Below are 21,014 nucleotides of genomic sequence, written 5' to 3'. Positions count from 1 at the left end.
ATATATTAAGACTCCCTTAAATTCAGGGTAAAATTTATTCTTTTACTTATGGCACTCTCTCTCCTCCAAAGGCCACCAGACTCACAAATGAGTCTGCAGGCAAAAAAACATTTATCCGCTACTGAAAAGAAACCAGTGCAGAATCCACTAACAGACCCATATTTTTATGAACCCACATATTGAAATGTGAAAATACTTGACTAATTTCAGAGGTCAATTCTGGTCCTACTGTATAACCACTGGATCAAACCATTATATTTAATGACACAGTTAAAACTTTGAATTATATGACTAACTTATTTTCCCTTGCTGTTGGGAAAGATTTCTAAGATACAGGATACTTCTCAGCTTGAACATGAAGTCATGACTGGAGATGAAATTACCTTTTGAGAAAATACCACATAATAGCCAGTTCCTTTGGCTCGGCAGGTGAGCTTGCAAACATCTCCAGGAAGCACTCCAGCATACTTGGGGACCCATTCAACAAATGTTTTGACACCCTTTGCATCAGACTGATAGCCATTCCTTGCTTCACACTGCTCTTGTCGAAAAGATTTAGCTGTAGAATTATTCAAATCATTAGCGACTATTGCAGACTGTGCTATAAAAATCATCACGCACTCACACCTATTATTCCAATTTCTTTTTAACTTGATTTTTGAAGTTACAACACTTCATCTCTCTTTAACTTTTTTAGCAATCTTCCCATGCTATGAAGGACTAAAGCTAGCATGATGGTTCATTTTCCAGGACAAATTTATTTTCATTTCAACGTCCTTTCTGTCTGCAATCAGTGTGGGGTTGGGGGAAGAATTAACATGTTGTATGAATGATGAATGTCTTGCCTTGGTAAGCATATTTTAAAGGAAGTACAATAGATCTTTGTTGCTTCCTTTCTCAGTAGATGTTCAATGTTTACTATCTATGAAAACAGAGGCTGGAGCAAGTACATAACATACCATTTGCTGGGCAGGGTGTGACATTGCAGGAGCGATAGATGGCCCTCTTGCCAGTGCAGTACCGGCCGTTGTTTCTAGGAGCTGGATTGTTGCAGTGACGATACGCAAACTGAACGCCTCCACCACAGGTACGGGAGCACTGTCCCCAAGGTCCCCAGGACCCCCAGTTACCATGGCTTGATGCCTGAAACATATAGAACAGTGGGAGGTAAGGGTGTGAATAAAGGTGCTAAATCTCAGAGACACTGCTGATGTTTTCCACAATTGAAAAGGCATTTTGTTGGTCATTTTAACTGGGGATAAAAGGCTTTAGAGCCTTCTTTTTTCCCGGTGAAATTTATTTCTGTCTTTTATCTGCAGATTGATGGCACCTGATTTGTAACTGTGCATGCAAGCACAATATAGGCCTTACTCTTAAAGCCAGCTTCAGCCCGCTCATTGAAGAAACACATGCATCAGAAATATGGACTATATTCTCATGTGCTGATCTCTTATTTTTTGCTATTCCCACCAACAGGCCCCCACAAACTAGCTCCAGGGGATTCAGCTCCCAGAACATGTTCATAAGGCTACCTACGAATACTAAATGCAATTATTATGATGAATAGGTATTGCTCTAAACAACATACGCAAGCATTCTTAAGTATACCTGAATGCTGAATTCTAAAGTACAAGAGGCAAAATCCCTTATGTTGATGAGGGATGCTACAAATACAATACACGCTACAAATGCAACAAACCACCCACAGTTTTGCCAAATGGATTATCTGTCCAAATTGTGGTAGTAGTCTACTAAGTTTAGGTGATTGCTGCTGTTTTTTCCTTTGTAAATAAATCATACTGAATTTCAGAGTGTTTTAAAGGCAGTAAATAAAGGCATAAAACAAAAATGTTGGCAGGAAAGTGGAGTAAAAGTTCCTTCCGAACCAACTAGTTAACATTTCAAGAATACTGGCAAGAGGTGGAGCCGTCAGATGCAGTTTGCAACTCTGCTATTTTGGCTCCCTAAATACAATATTGCAACAATTAACAGACGTTACATGAAGAAATATACCATTCTACAAAAAAGAGTGTTACAAAGGCTGTAACTTGATTTGAATGACTCTCATATTTTGTAAGTGTCTTTTCAAAGCTCTGCAAGGCTGTCTCTCTCCTGTAGGTGTAACAGAAAGGGCAGTGCTACTTACTGTCTTCCAAGTTAATTTCAAAGCATTTAAACTGTGCAGATGGCAATCTCATGAACCTGGCCACTCTCATGAACCTGGGGACTCTTAAGAGCTATTAAGTTGACAGAGGGGACTCTGTCACTATAAGTACAAACTATCTGATCCAGAAATTGTATCCTGTATGAATTTCATCAATCTTTCTCTTCACTACAGATAGGTCCCTGGACACTTCTGGATGAGGGCTGTGAACTAGATTTACAGATTTAATTTACCTCAGAGTCCACTGCCAAGAAGTCAGGAAGCTATGAATAGTTCCTTGAGAATCTTTCCACACATCCTGAGACCTGACTTATTGAATGGGTGTCCTCTAGTCTGAAAGGATGTTCTCAGTTTTCCATGATCGAAGGCTTCCGTACTTCAAGAAGAAAACTTCCTGAATGAAACTTCCTGAAACTCAGTAGCATTTTTCCTGCATCCCTTACCAGTAACACTCCAATTACATGCTAAAATATACAGTAACTTTCAATCTGACTTTTGCCAAGTCCCTTTCCCTCCCACAAAAATCAGTGCCTTTGAGGATTACTCCTTCTAAAATTCCCTAGGGTCATAGCAGGTAACTTACTGAGTAGTATTTTTTCTTCGTTTTGTCAACACATTTTCCCTGGAGGCATATCCTCCCTTTTCCACATGGTGTCCCTTCCACAGCAGGCAGCTTCTTAGTCAGACATACCATCTGACCTTGACGAACAACTGCACACCACAGGCGAGAGCACACATCCATACCAGGACACACTGTGTATTCGGATCCAAATGCCAATTTGCACTGACGAATGGCATCATAGGTTTGCCCTGGAAGCTCCTCGGGGCCCAGGATCTGCTTTCTTGGTTGGTCCAGCAAACAGTTACCTAAAAGAGCAATCCAATCTATTATTACTCATTACCTTGTTTTCTCTGCAGTGCTACTAGTATGTCATTCATATTACGAGAACTGATAATGACAGTGAGAATGACAGTGTCAAAGGACACTGATGTCAGTGGAAAGACTTTCTGAGGTGTCTGAGGTTTTGTACAAGGTCATATTGCAACTGTTGTGTCTCCCAGGAGTATACCAGGTGTCAAGCTATTTCCAATCCAGGAGTGTAAATTGGTTTTATTCAGGTCCTTTGCTCTTTCATTCTGTTTTCCTTTATTTGAATTGACTCCGAATACATTCCACTCTATCAATATGTGATTTAAGGAATGATCAAGACTCATGGAAAAGTAAACAAAATTCCCATTTGAATTTTGAGCCAAAACATCAGTAATACTGAGAAAGAGAAGCCAGAAAAATCACAAAGAACAGACATCTAGCTCATGAGGCACTTAAATACAACCACCACCACCAACAAAAACAAACAAACAAAAAAAAACACAAAAAGATCAAAGGAAAAACAGAAGTTGCATATTGAAACTAATGTTGGTGGTAAATCTGGACTGGGCTTCCCTTGTAAAGATAGTTGGTGCCTTTTGGGATTAGTTTGAAGAGGGCTATAAATTTCATACAAAAATGCACAAAACAAACAAACACAAACAAAAAACAACAGACAAGGAAAAAATAGCATAAATATAAAATACAGAATTGAATATGTGTGTTGAAATATACTGCAGAAGTAAAAATTTGTCTGGCACACTCTGAAAATGAGAATTTGCATTTAGGTTCTAGACAAGCTACTAATAGATTTTTTTTTTTTTTTTTTTTTTTTACTATTGAAAAAACTCAGTTGTTAACATGCAGAGCTATTTATTCAGCATAATCTCTTTTACACCCCATGAAAGGGATATGTGGTCTGGGCAAGCTTCACTTATCTTTGGCCAAAATAACTTACCACAATTTACATCACTTTGCAACATACACCAGTATTCTTTGGTTGGATCATGAATGAAAAAAGGCTATCTAGAAAAACTTTACTGTTTAAACTAACTGGAACTGAATTTCAAGCTATAGCAGTGAATTTAAGTAAATCAAATACCACATCACTCAATAGCTTGTGTTTTCCCTCTAGAACATACACTGTAGCTATTTTTTTTTCCCTCTTAAGGCTAAGGACAATTAGCCAAATGAGCCAAAAAGTCTTTCTACATCATCGCTTACTACCAAAAAGCTAACTTGTCAAACTTGTTGTATTTATCCTTTGCTGACCCAGATTTACTCTGGCTTTATCTTTCATCTGGATTATGCTAGCTTCTTAAATAAAGACAAGGTGTGCCAATGCTAACTGATGAACTGAGCATCGTGAGATAAAGGCATTTAAAAGTATCCTAGCATTCAAAGTCTTTTATAGTATAAAATATTAAAGATATGGTAAAAAGTGAAGAAGCACAGATTTTTTTCTTCCTGAGGTTGTCAAAAATCTATTTTTTAAAAGCAAGAACAGCAATTCACTACATTATAATGTACAGAACATGTATGTACTACTACTCTCATTTTTTGTCCTGAGTATCAAAGAACATTAGGGTGCCTTGGTCTAGAGCAACATACTTGACTGATGACAGTATTAATCAAGACACCTCATTCTCTTTCCTCAGTGTTATGTGCAATATAGCCTGGAAGGCAGAATAAAATTTGTGCAGGAAGCAGATAACCAGGATATAAATTAATTAAATTAGAAATAGTCCTTTCATTTTTTTTTTTTTTTTTTTTTTCAGGTTACAAAGAACACTAAGCACTCTGACTAAACACAATAAATTGCAAGCAATAATACTACAGTCTAGTGGCTGGCATGACAATAAAGGCAATTATTATCTTAGGAAAGAGTTGGCTAAAAGCAGATGGAAATAAATGTCACTGTATTCTGGACACTAATTGAACATTTTCTTTCTAAATGTCAAACTGCTGTCTGGGGTCATCTTATGAGTGTAAAACAAATGGTGATATAATGATAACAATGATTAAAGTTCTCAGAGTGGGCCTCGGGAGACAAAGAATCAGCATCTTGATCGTCCCCAGCCCTCCTGGTTGACCTTGGGTGAGACATTTATACTGAAATTTATTTAGCTGACCATAACTGTATGTAATGCTGGTGTCTGCAGTTCAGTCAGCTGTCATATGTTTTACTAGTTAGTACAGGCAAATGAGTCTGTGGTGTAATTCAGGGCCACTAATGCAACTGATGACATCAAACCACTAATGCCATTGATTACTCCCCTTCATGATGCAATGGGAACTTAAATATCTGCTTTAGGTGGAGCTACCTACATAGCAAATATACACTTTTTATAAGATGAATCCACTTATCAATACAACTTTCCAAATATATAAAATACAAATCTCAGTTCTTGAGAAATGGATGTCACAAAATTCAAGAGTTATGACGATGTTTGCTGTTAGAGTGGTATGGAACAAGTTTTTAAATCTATATAGATAACTTAAAGCTTTGATACAATATTGACTACTTGTTTATAATAAAATACCATTCAAAGATCCAGGTTTCTGGACTTTATTCACATTTCATTTTGTTTAGTTATAAGGAGCAGTGGATGAAGTACTTCATATATTTACTTCCTCACACCAATACTGCTATGCCTGGTTTATCACAAAGCACACTTCATAAGCTCATGCCCATTCAGACCAAAAGCACTGTGCAGAATGCTTATGTTGCACATTAAAGAATGGGAGAGTCTCTTCTTGCTCAGTGTTTTCCACATAAATTTCCTGTGACTATACAAAAACCACTCACAAGCATCTTAAAAGAAAGCCTGGTATACGAAGATCTGTATTTTCTCATCCTTCTGTTGTAACTGATATTTTGTGCCTTCTTTGACAACATTATGCCTGCAGCACTCCTCAAAAGTACATCTGAATGGGTATTTTTTTTGTTCTCTGCTAGCAGCACTTGAGAGATATAGGATTTTCTCCTTTCAATGGGAAGACTACAAAAGAGCACCTTATCTAAAACAAAAAGGGAGAGAAAGCATGGTAGCTACACAAGTAATAAGTAAGTACATCTGCCACAGCTAAGGAAAAAAAACACTAAGAACCCCAAAGGCAGAAGTATGCTCATTCTGAAGCAAACATGGAAATATGGCACATTTGCTCTGTTTTATTATCAGCCCAAAGCAGTCTGAAAGGCGGCGTCATGCTCTACTAGGGTTCTGTGGCTTTTGGTATACTCAGTATGTGTTACAAATGAGAATTACAGAGCTATGGATTTATTCACTGGCTGGAAGAAAATAAAACCAGAAGCAGTTCCATTCCTATAACAATACATGTCCTCTCAGCACAATAATTTGTAGAAACTGCACTTTAAATCATTGACCTTCATCATTATTTCATAGATTGTATTTGTGTTTTGCCAAGACAAATCTTGATTTAAAATAAATAGCTAAAAATGATAAACTTCAACAGAAAAGGAAAGCTGTTATGTAGACAATGTCTCTGAGGGCCTAATCTATCAAGAAAACAGATTTCCTAAAAATTGTAGTTTTGAAATTGTAGCAATAGTATCAGTAACAAAATTACTTCATAGATCTGACTGAAGGTTCGCATTTTCTGTGAGTTATTTTGTCCTATTGATAACTCTTTGAGACTACACGCCTGAGTGGTAACTACTCATGAGTATCAGAAAGGGCAATATACCCTAACCCATCCGTTAACAAACTGACAGATCCTAAGCATTTTGTGTGCAGCAAAGAATACATGACTTTGTGAAAAGTGTCAGCAATGGAGAACTGCTAAACTTCTTGTGCAGGAAGGCAACACTCATGCTGAACATGGAAACCATAATGCAGCCCTTAAGGATTTAAAGCACCTACCGACTTGTGCTGAAAAAATTGAAAAATCATATTTTTAGACCTGTAGGACAAATTGTTACAGCCCTGCTTAATTTCCATGTTCAGACTAGGATCAGACCGTGGATAAAAGTCCAAATTTTGAGCATTCTGCACTGCAAACAAGCCAAAGGTGAGATGTATGGTAGAAATGCTCTTTCTTTTTGTTATTATTGGAGGAAGTAGCTGGCTGGATGAATAGGAAGGTGAAAAATCCAGACCACAAAAAAAGGGAGAAAATGAATACAACATTTCAGTTTGGATTGGAGATGAACAGAAGAGGATAGATATACTCATAGATACATACAGATAGATATATTCATAGATCTTTATACTCTGTACATGGTCATACATGGGTGGTGAGGAAGGTCCCTTTTTTACCCTAGTGAACACATACTGTAAAATTCCCAGGTGAGAAGAAAGGCAATAAATGTACCTAAACTCAAAAAGGAAAGATCTCTTCACATGTGGAAACTAACTTGGTAATATTAAGTCAATGCCAGAGTAATATGGACCATAAAATAGGACAGCACAGATTAATGGATCTAATAAAACTGGAGAGAAAAAATGAAGTCATTCTCCAGATAGGAGAAAAAAGGAGAAAATATTTCAGAGAGCACTAAAATTAGCCAACACAATATTTAAAAGCAAAAACTTTACATTCAGCAGACTTACCATACTTTTTATCCATAAGTATTTCAGTTACCATAACAACTTGATCCATTCATTCAGTTATGTCATTTTTATCTCAGCTTTTTGGAATTTGAATGGTTTAAGAACTGCAGTTGCTTTGGAAGCACAATGCAGACTTTAAAATTCATTTAAGAGTGCAGACTATTATTACTACTTGGTGGAAAAAATGAAAGTTTTGTACTTATTCTCCAAAGGGTAAATGACATGTTTAAAGAATATTACTTCTAAGACTTGGAGGGTAAGCTGCTGGGGCAGAAGCAGACTTTTCTCATGTACAGCATAGAAGAGTCTTAATACTTGCTTATGGCTCCTTTACATAAACATAATAAATATTGTAATAATAAATGCTGTAAATGGTAAGAAGAACATATACCCTTTCCTCGTATCTATCATTGCTCATATAGTCCAATGCTATGTAGATCATAGTAACCTCAGTTGCTGTGAGGAAGAGGAATTTGCTTGTGTCCTCTGTTTAAAACACTCTCTGAACTCCTATCTGTGGCATAATTATATTTTTAGACTATATTATATTTTAGATTATATTTTAAATTTTTAGAAAAAAATATATTTTAGATATTTTAGGGAAGAAAAGTCTAATTTCATGTTTAAAAAAGAAAAAAACAAAACACTCTGTTTCAAAACAAATTACTGCCAGCACACACTCCATCAACTCTGTTCTTTTCTTGTGCATTTGAACCATGCAAAGTCGGGGTGAGACCCTGACAGTCTTTTAGACTTTCGCGTTGTTTTGCAAGCACTTCCAAGATAGTTCTAAAGATGAGCAAGGAAAGAAAAATCTGGCATAAAATGTTCTTATTGCAAAAATGGATTGCAGCAAAAACTGACATGTAACCGATGCAAAGTGTGTGAAGCAAAAGATACATACCATGACCATCATCAAAAAACTCTGTTATAGTTGCTGAAGTGCATTTGGACCAGGGTTTGGAAGCATCAATGCTAGTCAGAATGGAGGACATTAGGCGCTTATCTTCCATGGAGCCAAAGTTTTCCTCACAAAATTTGGAGTCATCATGGGAGAGACCAAGCAAGTGGCCTGTAGAAATGAAACAAATATATAAAATGAAACAATTATCCATAGCAGAGTTTACCAGCTGGAGCTCACAGTCAAAGTAAAATGAAATGCATTATTTTTTCTCAAATTTCCAACAGCAGCCAAAAGCTTGAAATCTGGTATCTGCTCAAAACCAAAAAAGGTGTAACAGTTCATACCATTACATATAGAAATGCCCGCAGCTTACATGCCATCAAATTGTGTTGATTTAGATCTGATGAAGACTACGGTGAACTGTACTTTTTTATATTAGCCATGAATTTAGTTTTCAATGTTTACCAAATCATCTGCTGCAAGAAAGACTGATACTTCACTCTACAAAGAACTTCTGTGACTTCTTAGGAAGGTGTTACACGATTTTTCTAAATGAACACAATGATTTTTATTTATGGAGTAACTAAGCAAACTGTATGTGAATTCTTATACTGCACTCCTCAATGAAGAGTGAGCACCTGGATGAATGTGAGCCAGATGTGTGCTCAGGTGGCCAGAAGGCTAACAGCATCCTGCATTGTATAACATGGCCTGCAGGACTAAAGAAGTGATTGTCCCTCTGTACTCAGCATCGAGGTGCTGGGGCATGTCCCGAAAAGGGCAGCAAAGCTGGTGAAGAGGCTAGAGAACAAGTCTTATGAGGAACAGTTGATGGAAATGGGACTATTTAGCCTACAGATAAGGAGGCCTAGGGGAGACCTTATCTCTCTCCAACTACCTCAAAGGAGATTGTAGCAGGGTGGAAGCAGACTCTTCTCCCATGCAACAAATGATAGAACTAGAGGAAATGGCCTCAAGTTGCACCAGGGGAGGTTTAGGTTAGATATTATGAAAAAAATGTTCACTGTAAGGGTTGTAAGGCATTGGAAGGGGTTGCCGAGGGAAAACGTTGAGTCACCCTCCTTTAGAGATCTTTTCCAAACTAAATGATTCTATGTTTCTACCCTCTACAATATATCAAGCAACTGGAATAATGTTTTCCAATAGCCTCTTCCATGTATTGTGCCTTATTTTGTGGGAGGGTGCTTTTTAGTATTGTTTTAGTTAGGGTTTTAGCTTTATTTTTAAATGTATATGGTATTGGGTATTTATTCACAGAACACAAAACAACGTGAACACAGAGCAGCACATGATGTAACTTGCAAAAATCCTGAATAGGATTTTTGAATATGGTAGGTAGAGTTCATTCCAGTGATAGATGATTTCCTATAAACGTGGCAGCAACTTTCACTGTAGTTCAAAGATCCCTACCTTCTCTAGCCTTTGGGCAACAATAACAGATTGCAGGCAACCCACTTTGTTCCCTCTGTAAATATCCTGTTTAACATTTCCATGCCCACAATGGATTATCTCGTTGTCAATTTACTATCCAAGAGGTAGAAGACTGAATGGGTACCAAAGCTGTAGGGAGCTCAGGCCTGAACTTAACATTCACAGCCCAGGAGATGGTTTGTTGGACATCCAGGGTTTGACCAAGAGGGCTTTAATGATAAAGGCAAAGACCACCAGCCCATCACAGCCACTGCAGAGGAATAAATGTGACATAATTTTATGTTTTGGTATAACTGCTGTGCCCTAGATTAAAAGTGGCAAAAATAGAACGGCAGAATATCATACTCTGATAGCCATGACAACAGTAATAAGAATTACGATGCGTACAATACAGTCTGGAAAAAGCAGAGTAACAGCAAATATCTATTTGTTTTATATAAATTTTCTGCTATATTGTTATCATCTGCTTTTGGGGAGAAGCCAAGAGGAAAGAGATGGAGGCAAAACTCACTGTCTAGCCATACTTGAGATTAGGAAAATAGCTATCTGATCAGAAATATATGATAAGGCTGCAGAAGACCAGAAATCATGGTTTCTGGCAGCTTTACTCCCAGTGATGCTGGGTTCCTGACCTAAGGATGTAGCTACAACAGATGTGACAAGAGGCCCTTGATCTGTCATTTCAGTTGAACCAGTGATGACAAAGAACAGACAGTCTTACATCCACAGCTACTAAATCTGCACTGGAGGGGAGAAGAAGAATGAAGAGAGCATTTATTTTTTTCCTCTCTTCCCCTGATGTGCACACATTATCATAGAATCACAGATTCATTAGGGTTGGAATAGACCTTCAAGATCATCTGGTCCAACCACCAATTAACCAACATCATTCAGCTATAGCTACTATTTGAAGAAAAGGCCCTGTAATATTATACAAGCTATCAAGAATTTATTCAAGCTACCTGGGTTAATGGTGATAAGAGTCAAATAATTAATACCCCTTTCCTTGCTGCTATTTGCTATTGCCATGCTGCACTGTTGCGTTCACAAATACATTCCCACAGGAACAAAGTGATTCAAACTTTTACACCAAAGGCACATCTAATTATTCCTGTGTTTCATATGCTAGATTCAGGACTATTATTTTCTTATAGGTAAAAACACTTTCCTCTGGTGATGCTTATTATATACGGGCCAGATAATGCTACTTTTATTTTGCACTGTCAAACAGGCTGAACGTCAGAAGGTACATGCCAAATTTCAATCTGATATAACATTATCAAAATACTTGCTCTGAAGATATGACATCTTTGTTTTATTTAAGCCAAAAGCTGGCGTTGAGCAAAATAATTCACTAGTAGGACTATTATTTCAAACAGACACATTTCTCTGACAAATAACCAAATAATCAGTGCATCACTCCTAACTTTAAACAAATTCTCTGGGTGTCACAGGCTAAGCATTCAATGAATCAGCAGTTACTGTGCCAATGAGGGCTACCTCCAACTTTGCCAAAGTCTTAATATGCTGACAATGAATATCTTCAGGAAATATGAAGATGGTGTTGGTTTTGGCTGCCTTTATATAAGATGTTATCACTATGCTTGTATTCATGCTAATGCAGTGAATGGCACCAGGTCACACTGCATGTCTGAGAAGAACAACAAGCACAGCTGACATGTTAATGAATCTCAACAAATATCTAGTAGTAATATAACTAAAACAATTTTCTGCTGACATTATGTAACGTTTTGTAGCAAGTTACACCAGTATTCTGCAAACATAAGCAAACATTTACTAGAGAGGGCTTTAGACCCATCCACTAACTTTTGTTGAGGTACTCCTGTATATACAGTGTGGTTCCACACTTCAATCAGGTCTGCATATACACTGTTTTGCTGAGTTGTTCAGGAGTTTCAGCCAGTTTCTTGTGATTTACTTGAATATGTCCAGTTGAATATGCATATATTTCCAACCAATTAAACAGAAATATTTGCACAATATAAGCCCAACAAAAATGAAAATACCATGTTGATTAGACCTAAGTCTCACTATAGCAACCTTCTCTGAGGCAACTTGTATGCTTAAAGGTCACAGGAAGAATGCTTTTGTATTTATTGTCCCAAGATGGCTCATAGTTTTAATTTTAACACTGCAAGAAATTACTTCACTGCAGCATGTTTGTGAAACAAAGTAATGAGGTTCTGTTAGTGAAAAAGAAGTTTCATTTTAAGCCACTGTACTTGGTACTGAACAGCTCTGTGTGAATAACAAAAGCTGGAGGACAGTTCTAAAAGGTACATCTGACTAATGCTATATGTCACAGAGTGCATGTTCGGTGTAGGATATGAATTATAGTTGGATCTGAAACAGCAATTAGAGAGCCTAATTCTTCAGAGTGCTCAACACTTTGTACCATCACTGAGAACTACTCCAAACTCGGTGATATGAAGTATTGAGCCTTGTAGGGCTGAATTCAAGTTTCTTAACCTTAACACTCTCTTGTACCACTGCAATGCTCTTACTTAAGATACAACTTCACTTCTATAAGAATCCCTTTCTTGCCTAATCATTCTTCTCTATTCCTAACTGACAGAAACCCTACATGAAAACTTTTTTTTTTTCCCCACAGTTTTTAGCCCCTGCTCCTTTTGCAATGAGATTTGTGAAAAAACAAAACAACTTAGACTACCTAGCTGTCAGAGCAATCTGGTCACAGCACATTAAATCATGAAATCCTATAGCTGGCCAATGTGAACGCCCCTCGCCTGAGTATGTTGTGCTTGAGCTTGCTCTTGGCTTCCAGGCCTAAAGATGGTGTAGTTTTTGTGCTTCTTTACTCTTCTCTCCAGCCCAACCATCCTCTCTTGTGTTCTGTAAGTTGAACACAATGAGGACGGACCTCTCCCTGGGCAGGAATCAGCACAGCTGATGTTGGAGTGCTGGGGACCTAGCAGTGGAGCAGCCTGCTGAGGCTGAGGGAAAGCCCTGACCAGACTCAACAGCCCTGAGCTACAACACCTCCGAGATGCACTGTCTCTACAGAGAATTTAACTCCTGAACTGCATACTGAAATTAGTTTCCTTCCTTTCCTTTTTCCTCCTCTGTATAGGACAAAAAAGAATATCCTTCATAAACAAGGAGCAACATTATAGTCAAATTTCAAGCTCTTCTCTTTGAGCAGAGAGGCTTCAAGTTTCCCCATAACATGGTTGCAAATTAATCTCCCTCATGGAAATGGCTGGACAGTCTCTGTAGTTCAGAATAAATAAGATGAAATGCTTCTTAGACAACTATTCAACACAGAACATTTCAGCCTAAATACTTTGGCAAGAGTACAGGAAACTGAAAAAGGGTCATCTTCTGGAAAGTGTCAAGCTACTGGCTTCACCTTTAATTAGAGTGCACTGTAACTTCTAAACTTCATGGTGATAAATGAGGTGAACTGAGGACATACCTCATTAAAAGTGTCTATTTTGTCATATTAAATTAGGCCATTGTTCTAATGCATGATGAGAACTAGACACTGGACACAGCATACCTAAGCTTTTTGTGAAGCTTCTCAAAGGATTTGTAAATGTCTCTGACTACTTTTAAAATTAAAAAAAAAATCTTTGAACAAGCATAAGAAAAGAAATTGTGAATAATTTCCAAAATATTGAACTCTGATTGTCAGCATTTGAGCTTCTAAATAAGCCATCAATGACATGAGTGAAGGTAATATCTGTTCATGGCATTAAATATATGAATTCTATCTGTCCATATTGATTTGCCTGTTAACTTCGTATATATATTTACAAACACTGAGAATGCAACTTTGAAAGAATTTTATGAAACTAAAATTCCCAATTCTTATCACAACCTAAACCTTTTTCCATCCTAACTTCTACCTTTTAAAGCATTATAGCCAGACTAAAAACAGTTTAAAATATATGACAAACTTCCAACGACTCTTAAAACTGTTTTGGCTTCTCATTAGAAACAATCAAAATTCAAAATATCACAGCAATCTGTGATCTCCAAGGTATCCTCTTTTTAGTACAGATGTAACAGCAACAGAGTACTTCTGTACCAGTGCCCTTCATCCTTTTGGATCTAAGAACTAAGGTAGGGACACTTCCCTTTCTACTTGAAAAGTCTGTTCCTTTCCCACTCACATGCACGAGCATGCTGGTATTATCACATATTGCTCAGGATATTAGGGTAGTTACTGGCATTGACTGGTAAGGGTGCTTCTTGTCATAAGAACCAAAGTGAAAAGGTTATAGGTGATTCTTCAGGAGATCCTCTATGTAAGCATGAATTAATTCCAGTGAAAGCTTTGGGCAAAAGCTAAGAGATGTAAAGAACACAAATTTTACAATTAAAGCTTTTAAAAATTATGCCAAATTTAGAGAACTTCAAACCAGGCTATTCAAAAAAGAAAAAGGGCTCCCAGCAGCTGTGTAAAATGATGAGTGATTGAGAACGGGTTAGTAGATCATCTCATGTGTTCTACTTAATGAAGCATCTTACTGGTGTTGACAATTCCCACTGAGTGAAAATGACATAATATAATTTTACCAGCAGGATGGTGTTTAGTTAAGTTATGCTGTAGGAATGCACAAAATGGTAAAAGAAACAGATGGAGAGGAGGCAGGGGTTTACCCTACATGCAAATGAAGAGGAGCTAGTCTTCTTGTAAACTGTTCCCTTCCCAAATGGCAAAAAGACCAACCAGCTAGAAGGACTGACAGCCTTTCCTAACAGCCTTTCATCTCCCCCTGAGGTAAGAGCAGGTGTGACTACATCAGTAAACTGTCAGAACAGTATGAAAGCAACCTGCAGACTTTGGACCCTAATATATTTTGGAATGTAATCTGCAAGGGACTCTTGGCACAGCTCAGTCTGTTTAGATCCTCAGACAAGAAATGAGAGAGTCAGCAGCAGCCATCAGCCCCCAGACCCTAGTTCACCTCCACTTTCTGCATTCCTGATAGTGAACCTTGCACTGCACAGGCTTCCTTACCCAAACAACTATTGAAGGCCAACACCTACTACAGCCCAACAGGGAACAACCCCAGTGGGATCAAAAATGAATTCCTGCATCTGGTAGGAATGGGCCATATATTCCTGAAATAAGGTGGGAATACGCTGAAGCATTTATGGCAAGTCAGCTAAAATTTCTGTCCTCGCCAAATATCAGGATGCAAAGAACTCTGCAGGTAAATCAGGAGCACATCAGAACTATGCTGGATATGTGGTAAAGCACATTATACAGCAGCTGTTTTCTTCCCAGAAACACTGGGAAGCAAAAGAGAAGTTTGGATATTTCCGAAATTTTTTTTAAATATGTTGTCAGACTATCTGTAGAGGTTCTCTGAGTCTATAGTGTGCAAAAATTACAATAATCACATTTATTTTCCATTGATATCTCAAGCATAGTAATACAGACATCAAAAAGCAGCACCAATGTATGGCAAGTAAAGGACAGCTTTTGCTAAAATGTAAACCATGATGGTTCATTCTTTTGGAGGAAACACCCTTGTTTATGGACGTACCAAGATCTCTAGTGCTTGATCTGAAAAGCATACCAAAGTATTGCTCTTGCACTGAATTTGACCACAGCACACATGCAAAGTGACACAGCACATTAAAAAATGCTACAGGCATTGTAATTTGTTTTCTTAGAAAAGCTCAGTGCAGATTAAGCACGTGTTTTTTAGTGAGCTCATGCCTTTCACCTAATTTTCAGTGGGGATGGCTGAGGTACAACAGAAGGTCAAGTGACTTGCCCAAGGTTACCCAGTGAGTCACCGTATCTCCTGGGATCAGGATTCAGGAACCTCCTGGCTCAACATTCCTTGGTCTAATCACCACCCCATGCATTCTGCGCAATCCTTTTGCTCCCTCCTTTTCTAATAGCAGATTGCATGCAGCAACTCTTTTAAAATAAAGCCATTTCTTTCTGCATGCATTGTTTTTCCAATTTGTACAAGTACTTGATTCCTCGTTAAGAACTGCACAGTGGTGTCACTCATAGATGGAAATCCTTTTGAAGTAGTCATGGGAATTTTGAGTAACAAATGATGAACCTAAGCAATAACAATTAATATATTTTTTTTTTTTTTTACAAAACAGCAGTGTTTTGAATTACACAAGCTTACAAAAAACATGCACAGAATGTAAAACTGGCTATTCCCCTTTCTTCATACTTGAACTTTCCTTCCAATATTCTTTTTCTTTGACTGCTATCCATCACTTATGAAAGGAAAAAAAATATCACTCTCTCTTTTAAATCCCCAGCCCAGAGGCAGTTTTTAATATTTCTGGCTTAAAAGAATTCTTCGGACTGAAAGAAACAATAGTCTGAAGTGCAGTTTCTTTTCAGGAGCAGACATAAAAAAAGCCACAATCAGACATTCATACACCAGTCCTGCAGACTTTACACAAAACAAACTTCTACTGAAACGTCTTGTTATAACAGACTTCTGTGGGAGATCACAGATACATAACCCCAGTCAGACAGACAATTTGCAGGCAAGATTCTGTCCAGGCAATGCAGACTAGGCAATAGAAACCACTGTGACCACAAAGACTCAAATTATCATTAAAATATGTTGTCCATGCTACATCTGCTATGCTATGGGACGTGTACAAGAGAAGTCAAGATTTTAATGAAGTGGGATGTGGCAATTCCCATTTCATGTCTCCCGATTCAGAGTAACTCACAAGGAATATAATTTGCTGTAGCTTATTGTAAATGAATGAACTCCAGGAGAGTAGATAGTGGAAGAACGAATACATTACATTGCCTGCTGCCTGTATTTTTTTTTTGGTAATTCTGCCTTCTTCTATATGGTTGGAGTACTAACTTGAAAAAAACTACTTGATAGGGCTGCCCAGGGAGGTGGTGGAGTCACCATCCCTGGAAGTCTTCAAAAGACGTTTAGATGTAGAACTTAGGGATATGGTTTAGTGGGTACTGTTAGTGTTAGGTTAGAGGTTGGACTCGATGATCTTGAGGTCTCTTCCAACCTAGAGATTCTGTGATTCTGTGATTCTGTGATCTGCCAAAGAGGAAATCAATTACTACTTTATTCTGCAATATGGAAGACTGTGGGTTCAGGCATACACAGACAAAGCAAACTTGTATTGATAATGACTGTTCTGAAACATAAGGCAAAACCCTGCTTCATTCTCAATTCCCTTATGATTGCACAGATACTGATACTTCACTCTATCTATTTTGCTTCATGTTATGATATTTCAGAATCCCCGGCAGCTTCTCAAAGCATGGCACTGCTTAATCCAATTCTTCATGAGGTTACACATATTCAATGATCAACATAACACCAGAAAACCTCTGAAAACTCAGGCAATGCTGCTGCTGTGTCTGAGTTGCTTCCCGAAGTCTCTGGTAGAGAATTTTGCCCTCAACCCCCTCGCTTCTCTTCAGAATTGCTTCACAGTTGGTGGAAAGGCAAAGATCTCTAATCTAGTCAGACTCAGCAGTACGTGGTAGATAAAGAAAGGCTCAAGCATATTCAGTACCTGGGGACTCATTTTTTCCATATCATACCAATTTCCTCCTTCCCTATCTCCAATTATCCACACAAAGGCCATTACAAACTGGCTCAGCTTCACTAAAAATGCTAGATTTAATCACCATGTGTGCTGCAGGTGGAACAATTATGTATTGCATTTAACTGAAGTTAACCACACTGTTATAGGACAAATGAGGAACTTTTAGTCAAAAATTTTAACCAGCACCCTTTTGTACATCAGATGCTTGTGTTTTGAAACATGGTTTAAAGTTTCTGCCCTACTCTTCACCTCTCATGAAGTTTTGACTGTCCATCTTCTCTCATAAGCAAAGGGGATATGTTGATGAGGGCCTAAATCAAGTGCTTCTGCTAATAGAATTTAAAATAGAACCTTGAAAAAGGTTCAAAGAGAAGGAATCAAATAATACTCCTGATGTATGTCATCAGAGTAGATTTGGATGACTCTACACTCTCTCTCTCACACTCCCTTTTTTGTTGTTTTAAGAAAGCAACTCTGTCTAATTATCATTACCTGGATATTTGCCTAAACTTTGTCTGTCATGAAAGAAATATAATATGAAAGTCAAATATCCTTCACCATCTTTTCATGTTCCTCTAAGATTCTGTGCCCTTGGCAATGTATCCCCCTTGAAATGAAAGGCTACAAAAGATTTGTACCTGTCAAGTCTGAAGCTTTCTGTTATCTGCTTTATCTTGACAGCCTTGAAATCAAAGGGCTAAATGTTCAGTAGTGGCAAAGAAAAGATGACTCTGTATTTAATTATGTTGAGTGCATATAAAATGACCACACGTGGTAAAACATGGAATTAGAGTATTTTTGGTTCTCCTATGTACATCAAAAGCAAGACTACTACTTAAACATCATACATATTGTTCTTGGTTTCAGTTTCTCCTGCAGAAGGGTCAGAGTCATATAGTTTTTTTCTAAAGTTTACATAGGTTAGATGTGGTATACATGGCCCTCTTTCTACAACTCTACTTCAGGCTCAGGCCCTGAAGAAATACTTTCAACCCCACTCAGAACTCTGTATAATGGTATTTTTGATGTATTTCAGTGAACTGCCTCAGTTCACTTCAGGAGTGATACCTCACTTCTGAAATGGTTTCCTTACATAAAATTGTGCTCTTTAATAAAATCACTACACTTTGTTGACTGCATTCATGTCATTGCTGTCTTCAGTGATGGTACGTGCCACAGAATGGTGGCATACGGAAAAAGATTTGCCATTAAAAATGTTGTTCTCTAGTTTTAGTTTCTGTATAGGTCCTTGATTTTAGGTGTTCAACTATGTAACACAGCTGGAGAGGAGGCTGGAATAACATCAACAAAAAAAATGAGGCTGAGAGGAGACCTTGAAAAGTCATCTTGTCCATCCCTCTGCCATGAGGTAGGATCAGCATCCTAAGCCACGGCTGTTTGGCCAGCTGACTCCTGTGAGCCTCCACTGATGGAGATTTCACAACCTCCCAAGGCAATTCGTTCCTGTGCTGAACTGTCTGTATGGTTAGATGACTTTGGCTAACGCTTAAAGAAAAGCTCCCCTGCTGCAATGCAAAGGCCATTACCCCTTGTGCTGTCCCAGGTGGACATGGAGAATGATTTATTATGCAAATTTTTGCAACTATTATTAGATATATTTGAAGACTGCTTTTATGCCTCCCCTTTAGTCTTTCTATCTCAAAAGTCACATGTTAAAGATAAAGAAAATTAATGAACAGAGGTTTAATTAGTTCCATGTAGAATTTTTTAAGCTATAATCTAAAAATAAAATACTTGGAAAGAAGATCAGTAAACCATATTACTCAGGAGGATACAAGGAGTAATAGCATGCCAGCACAATTATATAACAGAGAAATAGGAACTTTGCAAAAGGTCAAATGGACAAGAAGGCAGAGCTTTCTCTGTATCCCCTCTTAAAAAAAATAATCTTGAAGATTGATGGAAAGAATAAAGATGCATGTAATTTAAGTTATTAAACTCATGTAATTTTCACTGAGCTAAACTGGAGCCTTGCCTGCTTAAAGACTGCAGAAAGGATGCTTTTGTGTTTAAGGAGTAGATTGAAACCCAAGAGGCAAATTTAATCCTTGGCTTTCCTTAAGACTTAGTTTGTGATTTTGGCAGTCACCAAATTTCGGTATCTCAATTACCAATTGATAAGATGGGCAGTAGCTCCAGTTCTTTTCTCCTGAACTCTTCTTATTTTGTTTTTGCAGATGATACACCCTTCAGGCTGGTGGATTGTTTGCACTGAAGCATTAACGACTCCAGCATAGGAAGTGCTGAAGTCATCAGAGCCTTCTGAAAGCTACTTCATGACGAAACACAACACCAGGCTACTAAACAAAGAATTGTCATTATGCAAGAGAGACACTAAACGTAACTTGAAATGTGTTGATTGTATCTTTAGAAGATGTTATATTACAGATCTTTAGGGGATGCATAGGCTGGTTTATAATTCAGCATCATAAAAACAACAAAATCTCCTATCAAAAGGCTAGAGTATTAGAGTAAAAATTAAAATCAGTTCTTTTTGTTTCCTGACAGTTATTTTAATAAAGGATATATGAATTAGCAATATGCCAGCACTGACCTATGAAAATATGTTAAATAAATGTTGAGATCATGGGTAATCATGGGTTCTTTAACACTTCCCTCCAGATGTTTCTGTGATGCAGGGAAGTACATGAAATAACAAAGCATCATTTTTTTTCTTTTTATAGTCCATAGTCTGATGACAACAAAGACTTGGAGAATATCTATATGCTGTGCCTAAGACAGTTCTGAGCAGAAGCTATGGAGTGCAGGGCTATGGAGGAATACCATGAAGAAGTTGCTTAAAGTCACATAAGACATCTCTGTGCCGCAACATGGAGTTGAACTCATGATTTCAAGAAAGAATCCAAAAGGCTGTTTTTGTGGCAGCAAAGCTACTACTGTCTACACTGATAACAATGAGTCTGCTGTGAGAAAATAACTGCATATGGATTTACCACTAGTGGCTGAATGTCTTGACAGGCTATGATTTTAAAATAACATTTATGATGTAAGCACTTATACTCTTCATTCTGAGGAGAGACTATATTATCACTTTCAAAGCTACAAGATATCCTTGTTAGTACTGTTTTTGTTGTTTTTGTTGTTGTATTTTCCTCATTTTATGCACTTGACACTGTACAGAAATTATTCCTGATTTTGCTACATGCAACTAGGACAAGATTTGGGTCCTAGATGCTTTGTCAATCTTTATAGACAGGTCTTCACATCTTGTCATCTAACCAGCATACTAAGAATTTGGTTGTATCTATTTCTTTCTGTGCTTTTGTTTACAGCTCTTTACAGATCTTGCCTGTTGATTCTGCTCATTCATATTCTCCCCCTCAAAAACTACCAGTCAAAATCCAACTAATTTTTTCTAAAAGGAATAAAATAAACATTTAATGCATAATGTGGTAGAAACTCTGGCAACTCAAGCAGCATGCTTTACTCCACAGCAGGCTGCTT

At 37.7% G+C, this 21,014-nt stretch overlaps 1 protein-coding gene across 1 annotated transcript in view; it reads right to left on the bottom strand.

The window, feature by feature from the left end:
- Positions 1-21,014, bottom strand: part of ADAMTS5 (ADAM metallopeptidase with thrombospondin type 1 motif 5) — a 47,333-nt gene that overhangs the window by 10,858 nt on the left and 15,461 nt on the right. Inside the window, exons 3-6 of the mRNA XM_068689832.1 lie at positions 8,511-8,678; positions 2,748-3,031; positions 960-1,143; positions 384-559 (exon numbers count right to left, since the gene is read on the bottom strand). Coding sequence (XP_068545933.1) covers positions 384-559; positions 960-1,143; positions 2,748-3,031; positions 8,511-8,678 — 812 coding nt within the window. The remainder of the gene's footprint in view (positions 1-383; positions 560-959; positions 1,144-2,747; positions 3,032-8,510; positions 8,679-21,014) is intronic.

This window comes from Anas acuta, chromosome 1 (genome assembly GCF_963932015.1).
Source record: "Anas acuta chromosome 1, bAnaAcu1.1, whole genome shotgun sequence".
NCBI classification, from domain to species: domain Eukaryota; kingdom Metazoa; phylum Chordata; class Aves; order Anseriformes; family Anatidae; genus Anas; species Anas acuta.
Note: the sequence above shows the minus strand (reverse complement) of the source record. Positions and strands in the feature narration are given on the sequence as shown.